Source organism: Podarcis erhardii (assembly GCF_964252035.2).
Source record: "Podarcis erhardii genome assembly, chromosome: 13".
Taxonomy (NCBI): Eukaryota; Metazoa; Chordata; class Lepidosauria; order Squamata; family Lacertidae; genus Podarcis; species Podarcis erhardii.
Genome location: NC_138502.1, coordinates 39,528,478 through 39,551,796, shown reverse-complemented (window position 1 = coordinate 39,551,796; position 23,319 = coordinate 39,528,478). Strand labels below are relative to the sequence as shown.

Below are 23,319 nucleotides of genomic sequence, written 5' to 3'. Positions count from 1 at the left end.
GAGTTGTCCGCGACTGGACCTGATGGTCAGGGGTACCTTTACCTTTACCTTTACCTTTACACATCAGTTTGACTTCAACCCTGGAGGCGCACTCCATTGTCTCTTGAGACAAACGAATGCTAACAATTGATTATTATTCTGTGTATCATGTTTTTATTATTATGCTGCATAATTTATGCTCTTAATGCAGTACACCACCCTGTGATTTTTGGCTAAAGGGTGGTATATAAATCGAATAAATAATATAAGTATGATTTGCACCGGAGCAGGGAGGGCTGTGTGCGATCAGAAGGTGGCTTGGTCAGCGGTTGGCTACTTAGGAGGGGGGCATAGAAGAAGTCCTTTGGCCAGCACTGTTTTGGCCAGTAATGAGTAAGCAGACGTCCCTGTTTGGACAGCGAGTGGATGAGGCATCCAATAGAAGATATGTGCCCCTCTTTTCTGGGAGCAAATGGCGGAGGGCAGGAGGACTGGAGACTGTGACCCATGCTGCAATTTGATTTTGGCGCAAATAGAAAGTTTGGGGAATTAGCCCCAAGGGTGAGCTTGTCGATTTGTTCTACCATCATCCACGTTGTAAGAGATCATGTAAACAATGGTTTGGCTATACTTTGTATTCATGTATACATGGCTCAACAGCTTCTGAAACAATCTGGAATACACCTAAAGGAGGTCCCCACCAGTTCACACCAAGTTTGAAATTAGGGCGATGTCATTGTCAACCTTTCCCCAGTTTGAAATTTAAACATTAATTTTGTCCCCACCCCCAGTCTCAAATTTCTTCCATATTAAAAAAAAAAATGGTTTGTGTGTTTTAAACATCTAGGTGCAGACACGCACAAGACGAAATCTGTCCCAAATATAGTACGTACTCGAATCCAAATCTGAAATGTGGGCATGCAGATCTGAAGATCGGAGTTCGAATCCTGACCTCTGCTTTTTCATCTTGAGTCTCGACAACCCCTATGATTACGGAGAGGAAAATGGCAAGATGATAAGTTCTCCAGACCCTTCCCCCAAGCCCCATCCGAGTCCCTTCGCTTTCTTTCGCCTTCTTTCCCAAAAAATTACGGCGACAACCTTAGAAGGCTTCGCGAATTGTGATGCTCCTGGAAATGCATGGAAGGAAAAATTAGGGGTGGGAACGATGGTTGGCTTGACTCATCTGTTGTTCCTCCGCAGTGCCTCCTGGAGGGGCGGGGAAAGGGGCAACAGGATCCAACCACCGCATCCCTGCGCCTTGACGGCAGGGAGACGGACAGCGTGCGAAGATGTCGGTGGATGTGAGTTTTGCAGCTGACTTTGCAGCTGACACATAGAGAGAAATCCAGGTGGCCGGGAACTAGTATGGCTGCTGCTGCTGCTGCTCGCAGCCCTCAGTCCGAGTAGATGATGAAGCCTGAGAAGGTGCTATATTTGTTGTTGTTCCCTCCGTGGGCTTTGCCTCCGTCCAGCTTGATGAAAACCTCGTCGCCGGCATCCAGGTGAAGGATGACACTGTTGCTGGCGTAGTCGTAGTTCTGATCAGCATCTTGCGCGATGGCGCTGGCCCGCACCTGGGGTGAGAGAGGGCAGTTTGGGGAGAGAGAGAAAGAGAGAGGGGGGGGGGGGAGGGAAAGAACAGATGGGGAAGAAGGAGAAAAAAGAGAGACAGGGGGAAAAGGTCAAAGCGTTGGTGACAGTGATGGGAATGGGAGCTGCACAGAGCCATGCACAGAGAAGGAGGTGGAGAAGGGAAGCGTTGAAGGAGTGCTGCGCCTCCTATTTAATTTCATCTCGCAAAGCCCGTCACTATAATTCCTATGGCAATAGGAGGCAGAGAGCAAAAGGGAAGTCAACTTCTCCACGGCAAACTACTAGCCTGGCGGCTGCTGAGTTACAACTTGGAACCTCCCCTCTCTCTCCAAGCTGGCCTGGTGCTTTTCATGTTGTACACCGCCCTGAGATCTTCCCATAAAGGGTAATATGCAATTAGAATTATGGTGCCTTGGAAACTACAACTAATCCAGAATGCTGGTGATTGAGAGTGGCTGCTGGGACCACATAACACTGGTCCTGAAAGACCTACATTGCTTCCCAGTGCAATTCAGTGTTGGAGCTGACCTTTAAAGCCCTAAATGGCTTCAGCCCTGTACACCTGAATGAGCATCTCCACTCTCAATGTCCAACACCGAGGGTATTCTGGAGGTCCAGCACCGGGGGCCTTCTGGCAGTTCCCTCACTGCGAGACATGAAGCCACAGGCAGCCAGGCAGAGGGCCTTCTCAGTAGTGGCACCCGCCCTGTGGAACACCCTTTTGTCATATGACAAGTAGATGAGTAACTATATAACCTTTAGAAGACATCTGAAGGCAGCCAAGAAGAAGAAGAATTATTTTTACCCTGCCCATCTGACTGGGTTGCCCTGGCCACCCTGGGTAGCTTCCAGCATATATAAAAACATAATAAAACCTTTAAAAGCATCCCTAAAAGCATTCAGATGTTTCCAAAATGTTATATAGGGAACCTTTTTAAGGTGTAATGTTTTATTATGTTTTTATATATGTTGGAAGCCACCCAGAGTGGCTGGGGCAACCCAGTCAGATGGGTGGGGTAATAATAATAATAATAATAATAATAATAATAATAATAGCAACAAGCACTATTTGTTAGCATGACCAAGAAATAAAAGTGAGGCAGGTTCTGTGCGAAGAAAGGACCAGGGCAGGCCTAGCCGCAGATGCTGACATCCTCAGTTGCCTTCTGAGGTACCAACATTAGTCGTGGCTGGTGCCTGTTGGACTGGTGGGATAGAAGACTGGGAGACAAACAGGAGGGGGCGCCAGAGCCATCTGGCGACTGAGTGTGAGTAAGAAGGCAGGCTAAGGTTGGTGCGGCAGTGCCTTGTTTGCCATAATGGAGCAGCCTCTGCTGGGTGTCCAGGCAGATCGGCAGATCAGCAATAACTCATAAGGTGTCTGTGACTTCTTTGTTCAAAGAAACAAAACAGCTCAGGCCTAGTGAGCACAGCAACTCTTCCCACTAGATCCAAGGAGGCACGGGAGGACCGAAGGTCCTCTCGCCTTCCCACCACTCCCTAAGTCTACTTCTCCCTAAGCAATCTAAGACTTCAACATCTTGTCTGTCTCTGCTCCACACTCTTCATACCTCTTCTGGTTCTGGGAGAGCTGTTCACAGCAGGAGGGGGAGACCTCCTGGCTTCTTCAGCAGCCTGCCTCCTCTTGGCCTCCCTCCTCTCCAGCCTCCACTTCTGCCTCTGAGTCTGAACTGCTTTCTGCCCATGTCATGGGAAGGCAGCAACATGAACAAGCCAATTCTTTTGGCTGCCGTGTCTGATCTGAAAGAAGTCCTATTGAATGCAATGGAGCGTCCTCCCAGGTAAGTGGGGTTCATTTATTAAAAGCATTTATATCGCTTCTCAAAACATCTCCCTGGGTATCTCCCAAAGCGAAGTAAAACAGTTAGAACTGTAAATTCAAACCAAAACACAATATGCAATTTAGAACAACATTAAAAGCGTACTTCGGGTTAATGCTGTCCCAAGAAAACACTTTGGTGTACAGACACTGCAGATATAATATGCATGCACTTAAAACTTGTGGAAATATGGAAAGAGTCTGGAGTTTGCTTTTTAGCTTTAATGTTCCAAGAATAGGAGGGGACTGAAGAAGGTGAGATCCAAAGAATAGGAAGGAGCAAAAGGGCCTTAGGAGGAAAAGGCAAGGAGAGCTCAAGGATCGCAGCAAACATTCTGGGCAGCTTCCAACATATATAAAACATTAAACTTTTTTTTTTAAAAAAACACTTCCCTATACAGGATTGCCTTTAGACGGCTCGGGAGGGTCGGATAACTTCATATCCTCCAACAGTTCTCCAACGAAAATGGGGACATCCTAAGGAAAAGCCGAACATTCCAGGATGAAATCAGAAACCGGGACAGCTTCTCTAAATCAGGGATGTCCCTGGAAAAGAGGGACACTTGGAGGGTCTGTGATTGACAGGGAGGGCTACCTCCCATCCTTCCTCATTATAAATCTTCAAGTCTGCCTCCCCTCCTCTCAGTGGTGTCCAACAGAGAAAAAAACGGGAGGGGGGTGACCAAAATAATTCACCACCCTACTGAAACTATTTCGGTGGGAGAGAGATGCTGGACCCAGGGGTGGGAACTGCTGGGGGTGAATACAGTGGTACCTCAGGCTACAGATGTTTCAGGTTACGCATTTTTGGATTGTGCACTGCTCCGAACCCAGAAGTTCCGGAACGGGTTACTTCTGGGTTTCGGCGCTCGCACATGCGCAGAGGCACTAAATCACACTTTGCGCATGCACAGAAGTGGCAAATCGCAACCCACGCATGCGCAGACACGGCACTGCGGGTTGCGAACGCTGCCTGGACCCCATTCGCAACCCGAGGTTCCACTGTATTTTGATTGGCTAAGCAGAGGAGATGGACGGATGCATCTAGAATGCCTCTGTCAGTGGAAAATATATTAATTGTTATGCACTGAAGTTTTCACCTTGGGTCAGCAGGGGGATACTGTAGATAGTTCAGGCCCACATATGCAAATAAGGGATCAAAAGTGACGTTCAGTGATTGGATAGTTACAGAAAATGGTTACTGTTGCGTTCTAGTGGAGCCCTATATAAGCAGGCTAGCTGAACCCTTCAGTTCAGTTCTGTTCTGGCCTGTGAATAAACAATAGCTGTTTGAAGCATCACTGTGTCGTCTGATATGTTCACCCACAACTTAACAATAATAAGGACTGCTGGTGACAGGAGAAAGATTGGATGTGCCTTTGGAAGTTTTGGGGGCCTCACAATCTGGGGTGTGTGTGCTATGCCCCACTTTGTGCAACAGAGGAGTCTCCACTGTGGGGAAGGAGGGAACTGTCAGACAGTGAGGAGCAGAGGCTCATGTGGGGCTTTGGTACTGAGCACTCATATTCCCCCAAATTATTTTTCAGGTGTGCCATTGAACGCTTAGCCGTTGCTAGTCTGGACAATCTGTTAACAGTCACAGATGGAGCTGCTTTTCGGCCACCTGTGCTGGTGTGCACAACTGGCTCAGGAAAAGTGCATTTCTCGCCCCTCCCCGCACCCAAATACAGAGACGCGGCCTTTGAAAACAGGCCTTCACTTTCCACGGTTTGCACCGTAATTAAAATTGAACTTGAAAGCTGGTTAATGGCCTGGGTGGAGTAGAGTGTTAGCTTTTAATTACAACTGGATACATGAAGGGACTCCGGGAGAGGAAGCAAACCAATCCGCACTTTGGGAGGTCCATGGTGGGATTTGTCTGCGGTTAAAGGCAGATGCTCTTTGTGTATAATAATTATTGTAGCAGGAGAGTTATTGGCCACAGGGTCTGCTGCCGCTGCTATTTTATTGTGGAAGATTAACACAGGGGCAAGATCACGGAGGTTAAAAATAACAACACAAATGTCCACTGTTGAGTCATGGGCTCTGTGAAATAGATGTACAAGGCTTATTTTTTTTGTATGGAAGACTGGAAATCTTTATGGCAGTGATTATGCTGCAAGACGCATAACGTGCCTGGAATTTATCGCATCTGTTGGAAACACGGATAATTCTCGGCTTAACCTTTTAGATTTTTAAAAGCGACAAGATTCTAGCCCTCCTGAGTGTGGAGGGATAAACTTTAGAAAGCCAAGCCAACAACTAATGTGCTCAAATTTCCAAATCGCCCACATCAGCCAATTTCCATTTAGCCTTCCGCCTTTTCTCCTTGGCAGGGTTTCTGTGTGTGACAGGTAAGGATTCTCGTGGTGGAAGCCTTCCTCACGAGGATGTAGCAAAAGTCCTACTGAAGCCAAACCACCATCCAAAAGCTGTTGGGTGAGTGTTTTCCTCCTCCTGGTGAACTGGAACGGAGTCCAGTTTTAAAGCAATCGTTTGACTTCCTGGCCAAAAGCGAAGAGACCTGACTGAGAGGAGTTTCCCTGCCAAACTAGGAGGGGGCAGCAAATGTTTGTTTTTCTGAGAGTCCATAAGCCCAACATAGTATCCAAGGAAGTCCTTGCAAGGGGTGAGGTCAGAGCGGCTACTTAAAAAGAGAGAAAATAAATCACCGAAAAAAGAGGGCAAGGAGAATGTAGATTTGCATATAAACCACATAGATTGAACAGTAATAAGTCTCACCTTAGTGATGACTAAGGTGACCTGCTGTGACCTACAGGTGGGACCGACTGGGTGTGCCTGCTCAGTTTGTGGCACAGGTGCTAAAATATGGCCACTCCTCTGCTTCCCCAGAGTTATTTATCTATAAGGTGGACCCGCACCCAAAAACCTTTCAAGAGAGGACTCCCCACCGAGAGCCCCTGTCCGTTGTAAAGTCAAATGCATGGCCTGTTAAGCATAGTGGTTTAATTGACTGAAACGGGGAATGCTTAAATGCATTCATGTGTGTTTCATTCTGGAATGTTCCTCAGTAACTCTTGTGTGATAGGTTAACTTTGGTCACATGGGAGGTCTCTGACTGCGTCCTCCATTTTGTTTTGTGTGTGAGCGACTTGACTGTAATGGTTCCATCTCTATGAACACTGAAGAAGAGACCGTGTTAGACAACTCTCTAAATGCAATAGAGGAAAGGCGTGTTATTGTTTCTGTCTGAATGCACAGACTCTCCCTTGGATAGATTCAAGATGCAAAAAATAAAATAAAAAACCCCCAACCCCAGTATATATTAAGAAAACTCGTTGTAACGATGTGCTTATACCCGGTATATTAATTATAATGCAATTAACCACCCTTTATGAAGCAAAAGGGCGTGAAGAGTTTTCTACACATCTTTGTTTATAGAAACAGTCACTTGAGGTTGCTTCTACTCTGCTGGTTTAGTCTGGCGCAGTCACCCTTCAGTCACTCTTTTTAAATACAGAGTGGGTCCAGAAATTTCACCACCAACCTGTCATATTCCACTGAGTGGGTTCTGCCTGCCAGCGTCCTTAGTGTTGTGCTTCTGCCTTTTTTTAACCTGATTTTATTTGTGGTGATTATTTCAAATTAAAATGCAAAGCCGGTATGGGCTGGCCCAAAAATAAAAGAAAAGGGGTTTTGAGAGTTTCGGGGCTTCTTTGCCTTTAATTAGCAGCTTCCTCCTTGTGTCCTGTTTGATGCATTGCTGACTGAGAGGGTAATTCGAGACCATCTGTTCATTGAGCATTCATCCTGATCCTCTGAAGGAAGATTCCACATTGTTGGCACCGACGTTAGCATTACAACACTGGAATTAGCATTCACACTGATTTGTTTGTGGGGAGGCAAGACAATGTCCAAGCAAGTGTTATCCCACACTTTGCAGTATATTTTCCTTTCACTTGCCTCACCGCTAAGAGTCCGATCTTTGGGAGAAGCGGTTTTGTTGCACAAGAGATCCAGATCTGTTTTAATCGTGCAGCCCAAATCTGTCTGGATGTGACTGAATCCCACATGAAAATGGCGACAGTCTGGAAACACCCAGAGTTTCTTAATTGTATCTTAATCAGGCAGTTCCTATTGCTCGAGGAGGCATTATAATTGTTTCCTTTCGTCATTTTTTCTTGTAATCTTTTTACAATGCAATATTGCTGCTTGACATTTTTCAAAATATGGAGAAAGCTCTTTCATGGCAGGAACAAGAAGTAACTAATTTAGATGTTAATCAGTCATGCAGTTGCTGCTGCTGCAGTGAACAGGAAGTAACAGAAGTTGAAGGAGGAAGCTACTAACTTATTTTACAGAGGACTGTTGGATCTGCTGAATAAATGTTATAGAAGCCCAACTCTGGGGACTGCTATTGCTGAACAATATATTGCTCTGTTATGAACCATACAGAACTACTTACTCTAATCCCAATTCCAGCTCATTGTGGAGATGGAATGAGTAAAAGGCCCCAATGTAGAAGCAATTGTGAATTTCTAGGGTGAGAATTGTAGTTGCTCCAAAGGAATAATCGCATGTGGTCTAAACAGGGGTCAGAGGTCTAGAATGATGGAGCCTTTGCTGGTGTGCATGCTTCTTAATTGAAAACAAAGTGCGCAAGTTCTTCCCTACACACTGAGCAATTGGGGGCTGGGACCCGAAGAGCAGTGGCTTTAGCGCAAGGGTGAACGCTTTGCAGAAGTAGAGATAATGGTGGATTTTCCGCCTCCTTAAATTGTCTGCAATTTGCTGAGCTGGTACAAGTATGCCTCAGCACAGTGAGAGGTCCTTGCCGACCATATGCCTCTTTGCCATATGATTAGGACTGCATCAGCCACAACGTCCTTCCCACCCGCCCCCTTTTACTGCTTCAGCTGAAGATCCTTTCTTTCGACATTTATCTAGCCTGTGTTTTCCTCCTTCTTGCCACAAACCAAGCTGCCCTCTCTGTCTGTCTGTCTGTCTGTCTGTCTGTCTGTCTCTCTCTCTCTCTCTCTCTCTGTGTGTGTGTGTGTGTGTGTAGAGTCACAAACCTTTAAAAGAACAAACTGAGCTTGCAAACACTGTTTTACTCAGGGGTCAGCAACCTTTTTCAGCCATGGACTGGTCCACTGTCCCTCAGACCATGTGATAGGCTGGACTATATTTTGAAAAAATAATAATGAACGAATTCCTATGCCCCACAAATAACCCAGAGATGCATTTTAAATAAAAGGACACATTCTACTCATGTAAAAACACGCTGATTCCCAGACCATCTGCTGGCTGGATTGAGAAAGCGATTGGGCCGCATCCGGCCCCTGGGCCTTAGGTTGCCTACCTCTGGTTTTACTGATCCCTGCTGCTGTGCAACTTGACCTGGGACGTAGGTGGTGCTGTGGTCTAAACACTGAGCCTCTTGGGCTTGCTGATCAGAAGGTCGGCGGTTCGAGCTCGCATTGCTCTGTCCTAGCTCCTGCCAACCTAGCAGTTCAAAAGCACACCAGTGCAAGTAGATAAATAGGTACTGCTGCGGCGGGAAGGTAAATGGCGTTTCTGTGCGCTCTGGCACTCGTCATGGTCCTCCATGCACCGGTAGCGGTTTAGTCATGCTGGCCACATGACCCGGAAAACTGTCTATGAACAAACAGACAATTTCTGTTCTCATCCTGAAGCAAAGTTCTTAACCCAAGGTACTATTTCTGGGTTAGCAGAGTCTGTAACCTGAAGCGTATGTAACCCGAGGTACCACTGTAAACACTTTTAAGACCCTATGCACACTTTCCCCTAATATATGCATTTTTGTAAAAACTGGTTGGTTGGGGAACTGTATCATATGACTCAGATAAGGTGAATTTTGAAGGACGGCTGTGTTTCGGTTCACAGATTGTTTCGAAAAGTGTGGATTCGATCCATTCAGCTTTAAATGCCTACTGGATTAAGTTTTTGTTCTATCCTGCCTTGTAATGCAAGGGACGCAGGTGGCACTGTGGTCTAAACCACAGAGCCTATGGCTTGCCAATCAGAAGGTCGGCGGTTCGAATCCCCCAGCGAAAGCAGAGGCGGGAGGAAAAGAATTGGGGGGAACGAAGAAAGCAGCTCTGGCCCCATGGAGAACGTTTGGGCTAGCACTGCATCAGCATTCAGGGATCTCGGAACAAGGATTCTTAACCCAGCCTGTTTGGATAGCCTGTTTTGCAAAGAACAGAAGCAGTAAAGGTCCCCAACCGAACGAAGATTTAGCTGGTGTTCTATTTTTGTTTTAGGGACGCGGGTGGCACTGTGGGTTAAACCACAGAGCCTAGGACTTGCCGATCAGAAGGTCGGCGGTTCGAATCCCCACGACAGGGTGAGCTCCCGTTGCTCAGTCCCTGCTCCTGCCAACCTAGCAGTTCAAAAGCACGTCGAAGTGCAAGTAGATAAATAGGTACCGCTCCGGCGGGAAGGTAAACGGCGCTTCCGTGCGCTGCTCTGGTTCGCCAGAAGCAGCTTAGTCATGCTGGCCACATGACCCAGAAGCTGTACGCTGGCTCCCTCGGTCAATAAAGCGAGATGAGTGCCACAACCCCAGAGTCGGTCACAACTGGACCTAATGGTCAGGGGTGCCTTTACCTTTACCTTGTAATGCACAGCTCTGCCCAGAACTAAACTGTCACACTAGAGGCAGCGTTGAGGCTGCGCTTGGTCCTCTCTCCTGCTCATGTGTTTCTTCAGAAGGCGACTGTGACCAGAAAGTGGTTTGCTCTTCGTCTGAAGAGAGCGGTCACACCTGGACTGGATTCTGCTGCCGCCACCGCCACTTCGTTATACCAAACCTACATGTGCCACATCCTCTGCTAGCTGCTGCCATGTCCCCACGCCTTCTGGGTGTAACGCCAGAGCACGTCTGCTTATGCGTCAAAAGCACATCTCTCCCTTCTACATGCCTCTCTCCCGCTCTGGCCTCCTGGTGGGTGTGAGACAGCGAGAAAGAAAGTGTCTTTGCCACTCAGGAGCTGAGGCCCACGTGATCAATTTATGTCTCAAGAGCTCTCTTAATTAGAGCTTTGTGTTTCCTGTTGAGCTGGACTTATTGGATGGAAAGATACTTGGAAACCTAAGGCAAGAGGACTTCATTATCAGCACTAGCTGACAAAACAATCTCTTTCCCACACACTCGTTTTTCACTGCCGTCTCCCCCTCTCTGCCACGTTGCACAGTGGGTAGGAATCTGGGCTCGAGCCCCAGTTGGACTGGAGGTGACTTCCTGGTCATGCTCCTGAGATGCAGCTCAACAAAGGAGCATGTTTCTTGCAAGCAGAAGGTTCATGTTCAGCCTCCCTTCCACACCCACATCTCCATTTAAAGCAGGGATGGGCAATTTGCCACCCTCCAGGTTCTGAACTGCAACTCCCATCAGCTCTGGTGGTCAGGAATTGTCAGGGACCGAGTGGACGAGGAGGAGTGGTGGGAGGCACCAGCTGGGGACACCCCCCCCAAAGGAATCCCCAGAGGAGGAAGAATCTGACCTGAAGGAGTGTTTCCACCCCCATTGTTCTGCCCGGACACTGAGGTCCAGCGCCGAGGGCCTTCTGGCTGTTCCCTCGTTGCGAGAAGCCAAATTACAGGGAACCAGGCAGAGGGCCTTCTCGGTAGTGGCACCCGCCCTGTGGAACGCCCTCCCACCAGATGTCAAAGAGAAAAACAACTGCCATACTTTTAGAAGACATCTGAAGGCAGCCCTGTTTAGGGAAGCTTTTAATGTTTAACAGACCACTGTATTTTAATACCATGGTACCTCGGGTTACATACACTTCAGGTTACATGTGCTTCAGGTTACAGACTCTGCTAACCCAGAAATAGTACCTCAGGTTAAGAACTTTGCTTCAGGATGAGAACAGAAATCGTGCTCCGGTGGCGCTGCAATAGCAGGAGGCCCCATTAGCTAAAGTGGTGCTTCAGGTTAAGAACAGTTTCAGGTTAAGAACGGACCTCCAGAACGAATTAAGTACTTAACCCGAGGTACCACTCTACTTTGTTGGAAGCCACCCAGAGTGGCTGGGGAAACCCAGCAAGATGGGCGGGTTTTTAATAAATTATTATTATTATTATTATTATTATTATTATTATTATTACCCGGGGATTGGTGGTGGGACACTGAGGAGAGGTCAGAGGGAGAAGACTGGAAGGTGTTGGATGCTGAAGGAGCAACAGGGTTTAGTGATCAGGAAGAGACGGTGACAGAGAGCAGTTCAAGCTCCAAGGCTGAAGCAGAGGAAGGGGGTCAAGAGGCTACTGAAGAATCCAGGGAGTCTCCTTCTCCTGCTGTGACAAGCTTCCCTCCCTGCTTGTCTCCAAGAATGCACAGGATAATGATGGCAGAACAGAGGCCAGAGGTCCACAGATGCAGTTTGAGACTGCTTGGGAAACAACCAGGAGAGGAAGAGCCTTAGGAAGTGTAGAAGGCAGGGGACCTTCAGTCATGGCAACTGCTCCACAGGGCAAGGCCTACTAGGAAGTGTTGCTGAGTTGTATGCCATTTCCTTGAACAAAGAGTAAACTTCACTATCTCTGCCTCTTGGTGCTGACCTGCATCTGACTCCAATGATGAGAGCAACAGTCTGGCCACATTCACATGCCCTCTAACCCTGATTGTAAGAATTTCGTGGGTGTGGGGAAGGCCTATCCTCTGAAAGACTGAGTAGGCTAGATGGACTCTGTATTTAACCCAGCTTCTCATATTCGTATGTAAGCTTACTGCGTGGCTTTCAGAAAGATACTCCACCTAACCTACCCAACAGGATAGTTGTGGGGATAAACCCCCCTGAAAAAACATTCCAAGCTGATTGGATACAAATTTGAATAATAATATATGAAATATGAGAAGCCACATCAGTATTGTCATTCTGCCGGCTCCTCTTTAGGCAAGCAGTCCCCAGAACTGATCTTTTGATTCAAAGGTTTTAACTGTTTTAATTGTACTTTTTAACTGTTTGGTCGTATATTTTAATTAAGGATGCTTTAATGCACTGCTGGGTTTGTATTTTAATTATGGATTGATTTTATAGATGTAAACCCCTTGGAAACCATTTTGGAACAGAAGCGGTATATAAATTAATCTTATTAACTGGGCATCAGCCACCACTGCAGCGGATTCATCCACCCACCAGTCTCCCTGTGTGCGAAACTACACAGTCTGCTGCAAGCCAAGAATGGGTGGACTATGATATGGTGGCTGCAAAAGAAAGTAGTTGGACATCTCAGATGGGTGAGCTATGTGGCTTACATTGAAGGAGAAGTCCAGGGGGGTTGGGGGTTGAGGGGATTACAAAACAAAGAAGGAGAATCAGAGGGCCCCTCCAGAAGTCCTTTTTATTGTGCATTCATGATTACTTGTGCACATGATACTGGAATTCTGGAGTACCTACAAAAGCTTCAAGACGGACATACCACTTCATTTAAGGTACATGTCCCCTAACCTATGGGACCGTCTCTCCTGGTATGCCCCGCGGAGGACCTTAAGGTCCACAAATGACAACATTTTGGAGGTCCCAAGTCGCAAGGTGGTTAGATTGATCTCAACTAGGGCCAGGGCCTTTTCAGTACTGGCCCCGATTTGGTGGAACGCTCTGTCACAAGAGACCAGGGCCCTGCAGGACTTGACATCTTTCCGCAGGGCCTGCAAGACAGAGCTGTTCTGCCTGGCCTTTGGTTTGGACTCAGTGTGACCCTTATGTTTCCCTCCCCTTATGGTTTTGATCTATGGGCTACTTTTAAAATGAGGCTGCATTTTAAATTGCATTTTAACCTGTATTTTAAATTGGTTCCGTTCCCCCCCCCCCATTACATTTTTACTGTAATTTTACTGGTGTTAGCCGCCCTGAGCCCAGCTCTGGCCGGGGAGGGCGGGGTATAAATTAAATTAACAACAACAACAACTACCTGCTAAGATCCTGTCATTTTTTAAAATCTCCAGTGTTCTGGTTCATTATTATTATTATTATTTTCCTGCTACCGTTGCACAGCACAGCACAAAAGTGTCCCTCCAGGAGTGTAGCAACCTTGGAGAAGCATCGCAGAACAACTAATAACTGGGAATTGTGTGTGGATATTCCAGAATAAATCCACCATTATTTGGCGTACCTGTTGAAATAAAACAAAAATAAGGTAAAAGTAAAGGTAAAGGGACCCCTGACCATTAGGTCCAGTTGTGACCGACTCTGGGGTTGCGGTGCTCATCTCGTTTTACTGGCCGAGGGAGCCGGCGTTTGTCCACAGACAGCTTCCGGGTCATGTGGCCAGCATGACTAAGCCGCTTCTGGCGAACTAGAGCAGCGCACAGATATGCCGTTTACCTTCCTGCCGGAGTGGTACCTATTTATCTACTTGCACTTTGACATGCTTTCAAACTGCTAGGTTGGCAGGAGCAGGAACAGAGGTTGGCAGGAGCTCACCCTGTTGTGGGGATTCGAACCGCCGACCTTCTGATCGGCAAGTCCTAGGCTCTGTGGTTTAACCCACAGTGCCACCCGCGTCCCTAAAACAAAAATACAGTGGTGCATTGCAAGACGAAATTAATCCGTTCCGCGAGTCTCTTTGTCTTGCGGGTTTTTCGTCTTGCGAAGCACGGCTATTAGCGGCTTAGCGGCTATTAACGGCTTAGTGGCTTAGTGGCTATTAACGGCTTAGCGGCTTTAAGAAAAAGGAAACAAACTCGCAAGAACTCGCAAGACGTTTTGTCTTGCGAAGCAAGCCCATAGGGAAATTTGTCTTGTAGAACGACTCAAAAAACGGAAAACTCTTTCGTCTAGCGAGTTTTTCGTCTTGCGAGGCATTCGTCTTGCGGGGCACCACTGTAGAACACCAGCTAAATCTTCGTTCGGCTGGGGACCTTTACTGTTTCTGTTCTTTGCAAAACAGGCTATCCAAACAGGCTGGGTTAAGAATCCTTGTTCCGAGATCCCTGAATGCTGATGCAGTGCTAGCCCAAACGTTCTCCACGGGGCCAGAGCTGCTTTCTTCGTTCCCCCCAATTCTTTTCCTCCCGCCTCTGCTTTCTGCAACGCGCTCGCTAGTTAAACGCCAGTGGCAGCAAAAGGCAGTTCGGCGCTGTCACCGAGGCCATTTATCTCCACTCGTTAAGAAGCTGCCTTGTCACAGCACATGAGCCCGTTATGACATAATCCTCTAACTAGTGAAGATAAATTGCTGCTCCAGAACTGGCCTCTTGGTGCTGCTGTTTCTTCCAAGGTGGGCGCATCGGGGAAATGGGTTTGAGCTCCGGTTGCGGGGTTTCTCGCGAGGCAGATTGGGGTCAGAGCTCCCGGAACAGATAGTCTGGGGGGCGATGGCAGGCACGCAGCTGGATTCATGCTCAATTTCCAAAGAACAGAGGCAGTGCAGGAGCTAACAAGGAGGGTGCAAGCTATGAGGCTCCACATGTGAGAAAGCTGCACAATTCACTTTGCGCATGCTCAGGGGCTGTCTTTTATTATTAGTGTTACAAGGCAGAGAGGGGCGTTTTCAGAGCAAGTTGCTGGGCTGAATCCTCCTAGCTCACACGAAGCTATGGAAAACCCCAAGTTTCAAGTCGTCTTATTGAAGTCAGCATCAGAGACGCTGTAGGAATTTGATTTTTGCACCTTCCCATACAAAAGGACCTGATCTGCCCCCTTGGACCATTGTGCAGAATAGAACTTAGTTATCCATCAAATTTGCCCACCCTTGGTGGCTGCAATGAGTTTTCTTGTCCTCAAGGGGGGCCAGGGGGGCAGCTGCCCCCCCTAAATCAATAAAATTCCATAAAATTCCATAGCAAACTGAGGTGCTGCCTCCCTAACAAAAGGCCTGCTCCCCCTAAAAAAAATCCTGGCTACGCCCACGGTCCTCATGACTATGAATTAGAGTGCTAACACTATTTTTGTGTGGGATTGACTCACTAAGCAGCAAATTCAGGTTGTAAAATTACAGTTTATTTTTATACTGTTTCACAACTATAAAGGTAAAGGGACCCCTGACCATTAGATCCAGTTGCTGACGACTCCTGGGTTGCCAAGGGAGCCGGCATACAGCTTCCGGGTCATGTGGTCAGCATGACTAAGCCGCTTCTGGCGAACCAGAGCAGTGCACGGAAACGCCGTTTACCTTCCCGCCGGAGCGGCACCTATTTATCTACTTGCACTTTGTGCTTTCGAACTGCTAGGTTGGCAGGAGCAGGGACCGAGCAACGGGAGCTCACCCCGTCGCAGGGAATCAAACCGCCGACTTTCTGATCAGCAAGCCCTAGGCTCTGTGGCTTAACCCACAGTGCTACCTGAATCCCTTCACAATTATAAGCTTGCACAAAACCCCCACTCTCCCCAAAGACTGGCCTTTTTGCTGTAAGGAAAGTGACAGGAAACCACACTGAAAAGTGTGGGATAACCCTGTGAGGCAATGTAATCTAATCTCCCTGCAAACAAACCAGCTCATTAAATAGCTGGTGTCATCTAACTTCCCTGCAATCAAATCTGGAAACAGATTCTCTGGAAGTGTCCTTAGCGGGCAGAAATTTCACTAAAGGAATCATAATAGTGTTTACAAATAACTACAGTGGTACCTCAGGTTAAGTACTTAATTTGTTCTGGAGGTCTGTTCTTAACCTGAAACTGTTCTTAAGCTGAAGCACCACTTTAGCTAATGGGGCCTCCTGCTGCCGCCGCACCGCTAGAGTACGATTTCTGTTCTTATCCTGAAGCAAAGTTCTTAACCCGAGGTACTACTTCTGGGTTAGCAGAGTCTGTAACCTGAAGCGTATGTAACCTGAGGTACCACTGTAATGAATTTCTCTCCCCTGATGCTTCATAGAGCTAAAAAAAAGGAAACCCAGAGTGACACATGCACTGAACGACTGACAAAATTTCTATGGTTGCAGAGTGACACCCTTCTGCACTGAAAACTGTATTTACTTTCTTTGGAGCGGTGAGAAAACACTTCCATGTTTTAAAATCACAAGTGCCAACAGAGATTGTGATCTGATGCTGTGCAGCTAGAATCTTATTCTGTGGGTTTCTTGAGGGCTTGGAAACCCAGCCTTCTGAAGGTGACATCCCCCGCAGACAGGGGAAGAGGCAAGCGGTTTGGAACTGAGTTTTGAATTTAGAGGGGAGACAGCTAAGCATTCAGCCGGAGACAGCAAAATCTGAATGCATCTCTGCGAGGAGCTGCATGAGCTGCAGCCTAGGAATCTGATGTGGCGTAATGAGTCTGCGATGCCTCATGAAAGAGCATATCTATCTCATGCTTGCACATTTGTAAATAAATATAAATGTGATGGCCTGGGATTCGGACTCGGAGGCTGAACCTGAGGAATCCCAGCCTGCACAGAAGTCCCCGCCTCCAGAACCAGCTGAGCCGGGGCTGGGGCATGAGCCTGAAGGGTCCTCACCTGTGCTGGATCCTCAGGTGCAGGCACCAGCTGAGTCTGCTCTGGCTCCTGAGGTGATGGAGGACCCACTGCCTGCTGGTGTTCCACTCTCAGCCCCGTCAGAGGAAGCTGAGGTTGCCTCTGGGTCCGGTCGGTATCCCTCCAGCCTCTTCTGAGCTGCAGAGGCTCAGGGCAGAGAGGCGGAGGGAACTAAGTTCCTGCAGGAGGAGTGCTCGCCTCCAGGCCACGAGAGACGAGTCACCAGAGGATCGGGGCCGCCCTATGCCTCGGGGCAGATAAAAACCAGCCAGTCCCAGTCCCAGGTTGTGGGAGCAACAGTGTTGGTAGCCTGTTCCTGCCTGCACCCTGTCTTGCTCTTCTGCCAGAGTTCCTGACCTCACCCGACTCCCTGCCTTGGACCCCGCTTCAGCTTTGACGGACAGCCTCCATACCGCATCCTCGACCTCGGACTGGACTCGGACTTCGCCGCACGGTTAACCCTCGGGACCAGCACAGTAAAAACCGCAAGAGCATCCTGAGCAGGGCTGGCCCAAGACATTATGGCAGCTGGAGGCCAACCCCCCAAAATTGGGGTTGCGGCGCTCATCTCGCTTTCAGGCCAAGGGAGCCAGCATTTGTCCACAGACTGCTTTTCGGGTCATGTGGCCAGCACATAGCTGTCAAGCTTCCCTTTTTTTTTTGCAGGAAATTCCCCTATTCCAGCGTTGTTTCCCGCTGCTATCCTGGATTGTTAGATATCGCGTAGACTGTCCCCGGGACAGGTGAGGCTGCTGATCCCTTATTTTTGAGGCTGCTGATCCCTTATTTTCAAATCTGAAAGTTGACAGCTATGGAGGACTGAACTGCTTCTGGCACAATGGGACACCGTGACGGAAACTAGAGCGCACAGAAATGCAGTTTACCTTCCCGCCAGAGTGGTACCTATTTATCTACTTGCACTGGCATGCTTTTGAACTGCTAGGCTGGCAGGAGTTGGGACAGAGCAACGGGAGCTCACTCCATCGCGGGGATTCGAACCTCCAAGCTTGCGATGCATTCTTTGGAGGCCAGATTTGCTGCCCCTGTGGATCCTGCCATCTGAGGCTATCACCTCCCCTTGCCTTATGGGTGTGCTAGCCCTGGCCCCAACCCTCCAGTGTGGCGTGGTGGTTAAGAGCGGCAGACTTGTAATCTGGTGGGGTTTGCGTCTCTGCTCCTTCACATGCAGCTGCTGGGTGACCTTGGGTTAGTCATGCTTCTCTGAAGTCTCTCAGCCCCACTCACCTAACAGAGTGTTTGTTGTGGGGAAGGAAGGGAAAGGAGAATGTTAGCCACTTTGAGACACCTTCGGGTAGTAGCGGGATATCAAATCTAAGCTCTTCTTCTCCAGCACTCTCTCATTCAAAGACAACCCAACCCTTATGGCACTTTTTGCTGCGCTGGGAAGCGGGATGGGCGTGAGTAACAGAGCCGTGCTGTGACAAAGTTCCAGAGCAGGATGAGTAACAATGCTATATGCTCTTGTGTGGGCAAGGCTCCACATCCAGCCTCAACAACATCCCAGCGTTGGTTTGAAAGGTGTTCATAAAGAAAAAAGATTAGTTTTCCTCTCCCGCTTTCACACTGCATACTGAACAGCTGTATCAAATTAATCCCGGCTGTGTACACACCATGCAATTAAAGCACACACCCGCTCCCCCCAGAATCCTGGGAACTGTAGTTTCTCGAGGGTGCGGGGAGTTGTAGTTTTGCGTGCAGGAAGTGATCTGCACTGTGCATGCAGCCCATAAATACAGACCATAAAGGGCACAGGACTGAACAAAATGTAGGAACATAGGAAGCTGTCTTAGGCTGAGCCAGAAAGTTGGTCCATTCAGTTCAATTCTGGCTACACTGACTGGCAGGCTCCTTAGGAGTTCAGGCAGGGGACATACCCAGCCCGTACCTGGTGACTGAATCTGAGACCTTCTGCATGCAAAGCAGGTGGTCTAGCAGTGAGCCAAGCCCCTTTCCCAAATTCCCACCCAACATTTGTCAACCGGCTTTCCGTGCATCTGAGGAAATGGGCTGTGGATCACGAGAGCTCATAGAATAATAGAACTGTATAAAGTTGGAAGGGACCACGAGGGTCATCGAGTCCAACCCCCTGCAATGCAAGAATTTTTTGCCCAACGTGGGGCTCAAACCCACAACCCTGGGATTAAGGGTCCCATGCTCTACCAACTGAGCTATCCCAGCTGGACGTTGCAAATAAATTTGCCTGCCTGGCCGCAAGATTCTTTGTTGTTTGAACTGGATTTTGCAATGTCAAGCATAGTGCGTACTTCCGATTAGCAGAGTGCAAGGTTAAGGAAACACACTCTCGATATCTTAAAGACTAACAAATGCACATGGCAACATAAGCTGTCATGGGAGCATATGTAGTTTGAGGGGGTTTGTTCAGGCAAAAACAACCCCCTGGCCTGCTATTTATTAGTGAGTTCAGAAATTTCCTGATGAAATCATTTCCCCCCTCCCTCCTTTTACAACAGAGAAGCAAGGAATCTGCACCTTGTACAACAGCGTACCAGACAAGTAATAATCTGGGAACAGGGCTGCTCACCTAGAAATACTAAAGCATTATCTGTCTTACTGTCACCGCCCCTCCTTGTGTGGCCGCAGCTCCTGCCTGGTTCCTCGGGAGAGAGAGATTTCTTTCTGGTGGTGGCGAATTGCTATCAAGCGAGCACAATAGACCCCAAATGATATTGATAGTCAGAGGGTCAGAGCCTAACTCTGGGAACAGGGAAACCTGGGAATCGCAACTCTGTGAGGGTCTCCTAAGAACTCTCAGCACCCTTAACAAAAAACACACCCCAGGGTTTGTTTGTTTTTGGTGGAAACCACAATTCTTTAAAGTGCTACAGTGCTGCAGATGGGGTCAAGTTGTCCACCTTTGTTGTTGTTTAGTCGTTTAGTCGTGTCCGACTCTTTGTGACCCCATGGACCAGAGCATGCCAGGCACTCCTGTCTTCCACTGCCTCCCGCAGTTTGGTCAAACTCATGCTGGTAGCTTCGAGAACACTGTCCAACCATCTTGTCCTCTGTCGTCCCCTTCTCCTTGTGCCCTCCATCTTTCCCAACATCAGGGTCTTTTCCAGGGAGTCTTCTCTTCTCATGAGGTGGCCAAAGTATTGGAGCCTCAGCTTCAGGATCTGTCCTTCCAGTGAGCACTCAGGGCTGATTTCCTTCAGAATGGAGAGGTTTGATCTTCTTGCATATCTGAGTCTCCTTGAGCACCATAATTCAAAAGCATCAATTCTTCGGCGATCAGCCTTCTTTATGGTCCAGCTCTCACTTCCATACATCACTACTGGGAAAATCATAGCTTTAACTATACAGACCTTTGTCCACCTAACCGGTAAAAATTATCCCGCATGATTTATGTTGCATTTGTGATGTTCATTCGTGTTATTGTTATTTATGGTTTGTAAGCCGCTTTGGGGTTCAGTTGCAATGGAAAGCGGCATGAAAATATAATGAATCAAATCAAGTCCATATTGCGTCCAATAGCTTCCTATGTTCCTGTGTTAAGCAGAATTTTAAGCTTCTGGGCAACTGCCAGAAATAGAGGCTGCTAATCATTTTTGCAAACAGAGTTTTGTAAACAGAAGCTGGGTAACTCTACATTACCCAGGGGGGCTTTTTCCAAAGGTGCCTTCTAAACATGCCATCGCTGTGCTGTTATTATTCACCTGTTTGAGGGTGGCCCTCCCAGCCTCTTTCCAAAAGGCAAAACTCTGTTGCACTGGGAAACTGTGTTATCCCTTTATAAACACTACAGGTGTAACCTGATTTCCCTTTCCCTGTGGCACCCTGGGAAATGTAGTTTTTTGTGTGGGAGGATGCTAGAATCTCTACCAGGGAATTTTCAGCGCTCTCAACGAACAGCAGTTCCCAGAACCTTCTGGGAGGAAACTTTTGACGGTTAAAATGGCATTAAATCAATAGAATATTTGCATTTGCGTTTTCTGCATAGACATTGTTTTGTCACTGGGGACAATGATGTAAAGGGTGCTCTATTTCGGTACACAACTCCATGGTTTTTTGGTGGATGGGTCTTGTTTGAACACCGTTAATTGGGAGTGATTCACAGAGGGCTTGGCTGGAGACTTTGAGCAGTCTATGTCTTTCCCTGTAATTCCCTGTATTAGCTTGTCTTGCTTTGCCCTTCTGGCGGAATGTGCTATTCAGAAATCTCTCTTCATTGCTTCTGGTGGCTCTCCGCTATCTGGGACCTGTAGTTGGGGTGCAACTGGAACTGGTAGGTAAGGATAGTTCTGGATCTTTTACTGTCCCTTGAGGCTCAGGTGGCTATGGTTGTGTGGAGTGCCTTCCATCGGCTTCGGCTAGGGGCCCAGCTGTGCCCCTATCGGGATAGGGACCGCCTAACTTCTGTTGGAATTCATCGTGCGAAAGGCTGGGCTGGATGAATCCCAAGCAGGAATTAAGATTGCAGGAAGAAATATCAACAACCTCAGATATGCAGATGACACAACATTGATGGCAGAAAGTGAGGAGGAATTAAAGAACCTTTTATTGAGGGTGAAAGAGGAAAGAGCAAAATATGGTCTGAAGCTCAAGATAAAAAAAAGAAAAAGATCATGGCCACTGGGCCCATCACCTCCTGGCAAATAGAAGGGGAAGAAATGGAGGCAGTGAGAGATTTTACTTTCTGATCACTGCAGATGGTGACAGCAGTCACGAAATTAAAAGACGCCTGCTTCTTGGGAGAAAAGCAATGACAAACCTAGACAACATCTTAAAAAGTAGAGACATCATCTTGCCAACAAAGGTTCATATAGTTAAAGCTATGGTTTTCCCAGTAGTGATGTATGGAAGTGAGAGCTGGACCATAAAGAAGGCTGATCGCCGAAGAATTGATGCTTTTGAATTATGGTGCTGGAGGCGACTCTGGAGAGTCCCATGGACTGCAAGAAGATCAAACCTATCCATTCTGAAGGAAATCAGCCCTGAGTGCTCACTGGAAGGACAGATCCTGAAGCTGAGACTCCAATACTTTGGCCACCTCATGAGAAGAAACCGTTTTTGAACGGTTCCAGGAGTCAAATGGACTCCTGGAATGCATTCTGTTCGAGAACCAAGGTACGACTGTATGTTGGAAGCCGCCCAGAGTGGCTGGGGCAACCCAGCCAGATAGGTGGGGTATGAATAAGAATAAGTATGGAATAGGGTGTCCCTGTTTTCATTGGAGACATGCTGGAGGGCATGGTTTAGCATTTGAACTCAGATCTCCCAGCCCTAACTGCCAGCTTTCTACCCACCGCATTCAACTTGACCACCACAAACTGGCTTCCTTGTTCCTGCAAGGCAGACCCCACCCCCCACCCCCATTTGGGGTCGTTGACAATGCAATAGATCCAGAGAAGGATTACAGTCACCGAAAGGCGAGTTATTTTCCCCTGGAGACCAAAGTAGCTCTGATCACTGGTAGATAGCAATTACATGGTACATTGGTGCTCCCGAACTGCCACGGCTGATTTACGGTCATAACGATCTTGCGTCTCTCATCCACGGTGACCGGGGACAGGCAGTTTCACTGATCGGGAAAGAAGGCTGGGCGGCTTTTCCCAAAGCCATCGCAAGTCGCAATTTGGGAGTGTGGCTCAGGGAAATGCTACTCCCACAAACACAGCTTCCCACACCCACGACGCTTGAGGATGCCCCCCTAACAATCCATAAATGAGAAGGTGAAGCGCTTTCTTTCCAGGCACAATTGTTACAACAGCCCTGAAAGGTAGGCCATGTTTGGAGGCACGAGAAAAAGAGTAGCTTGGCTGAAGGCCACCCAACTGAGTCCATTGCTAAGGTGAGGACCACATCATACAGCCCACTTTTAGGTTACTGGTGGATATTACCCCAAACACCAGCCTTTCCCAGGGCAGATGCTAAACACGTATCATGCAAAATCCCAAGTTTAGTTTCCCCAACCCCTGGTGCCACCGCACTCCAAAAGGTACCAAAATATACATGACAGTAAAGAACTCCAATAAGGGACGCGGGTGGCGCTGTGGGTTAAACCACAGAGCTTAGGACTTGCCGATCGGAAGGTTGGCGGTGCAAATCCCTGCGACGGGGTGAGCTCCTGTTGCTCGGTCCCTGCTCCTGCCAACCTAGCAGTTTGAAAGCACGTCAAAGTGCAAGTAGATAAATAGATACCGCCCCGGTGGGAAGGTAAACGGTGTTTCCGTGCGCTGCTCTGGTTCGCCACAAGCGGCTTAGTCATGCTGGCCACATGACCCGGAAGCTGTACGCTGGCTCCCTCGGCCAATAAAGTGAGATGAGCGCCGCAACCCCAGAGTCGGCCATGACTGGAGCTAATGGTCAGGGGTACCTTTACCTTTACCTTTAAAGAACTCCAATGCATCCAAAACATATTTATGGTGCTGATAAATGCCAAAGTTGCAGGCTCGATCCCCATATGGGACAACTAACTTAACCTGGGGAGAAAACAGCAAAGAACTGAAGAAGAGAGCAC

General features: G+C 48.0%; 1 protein-coding gene across 1 annotated transcript in view; it reads right to left on the bottom strand.

The window, feature by feature from the left end:
- Nucleotides 1-599: 599 nt before the first annotated feature.
- The window catches only part of C1QL1 (complement C1q like 1), a 45,752-nt gene continuing 23,032 nt past the window's right edge, over nucleotides 600-23,319 (bottom strand). The window contains exon 2 of the mRNA XM_081838239.1: nucleotides 600-1,556. Within this exon, the coding sequence (XP_081694365.1) occupies nucleotides 1,377-1,556 (180 nt within the window). The 3' untranslated portion in view covers nucleotides 600-1,376. The remainder of the gene's footprint in view (nucleotides 1,557-23,319) is intronic.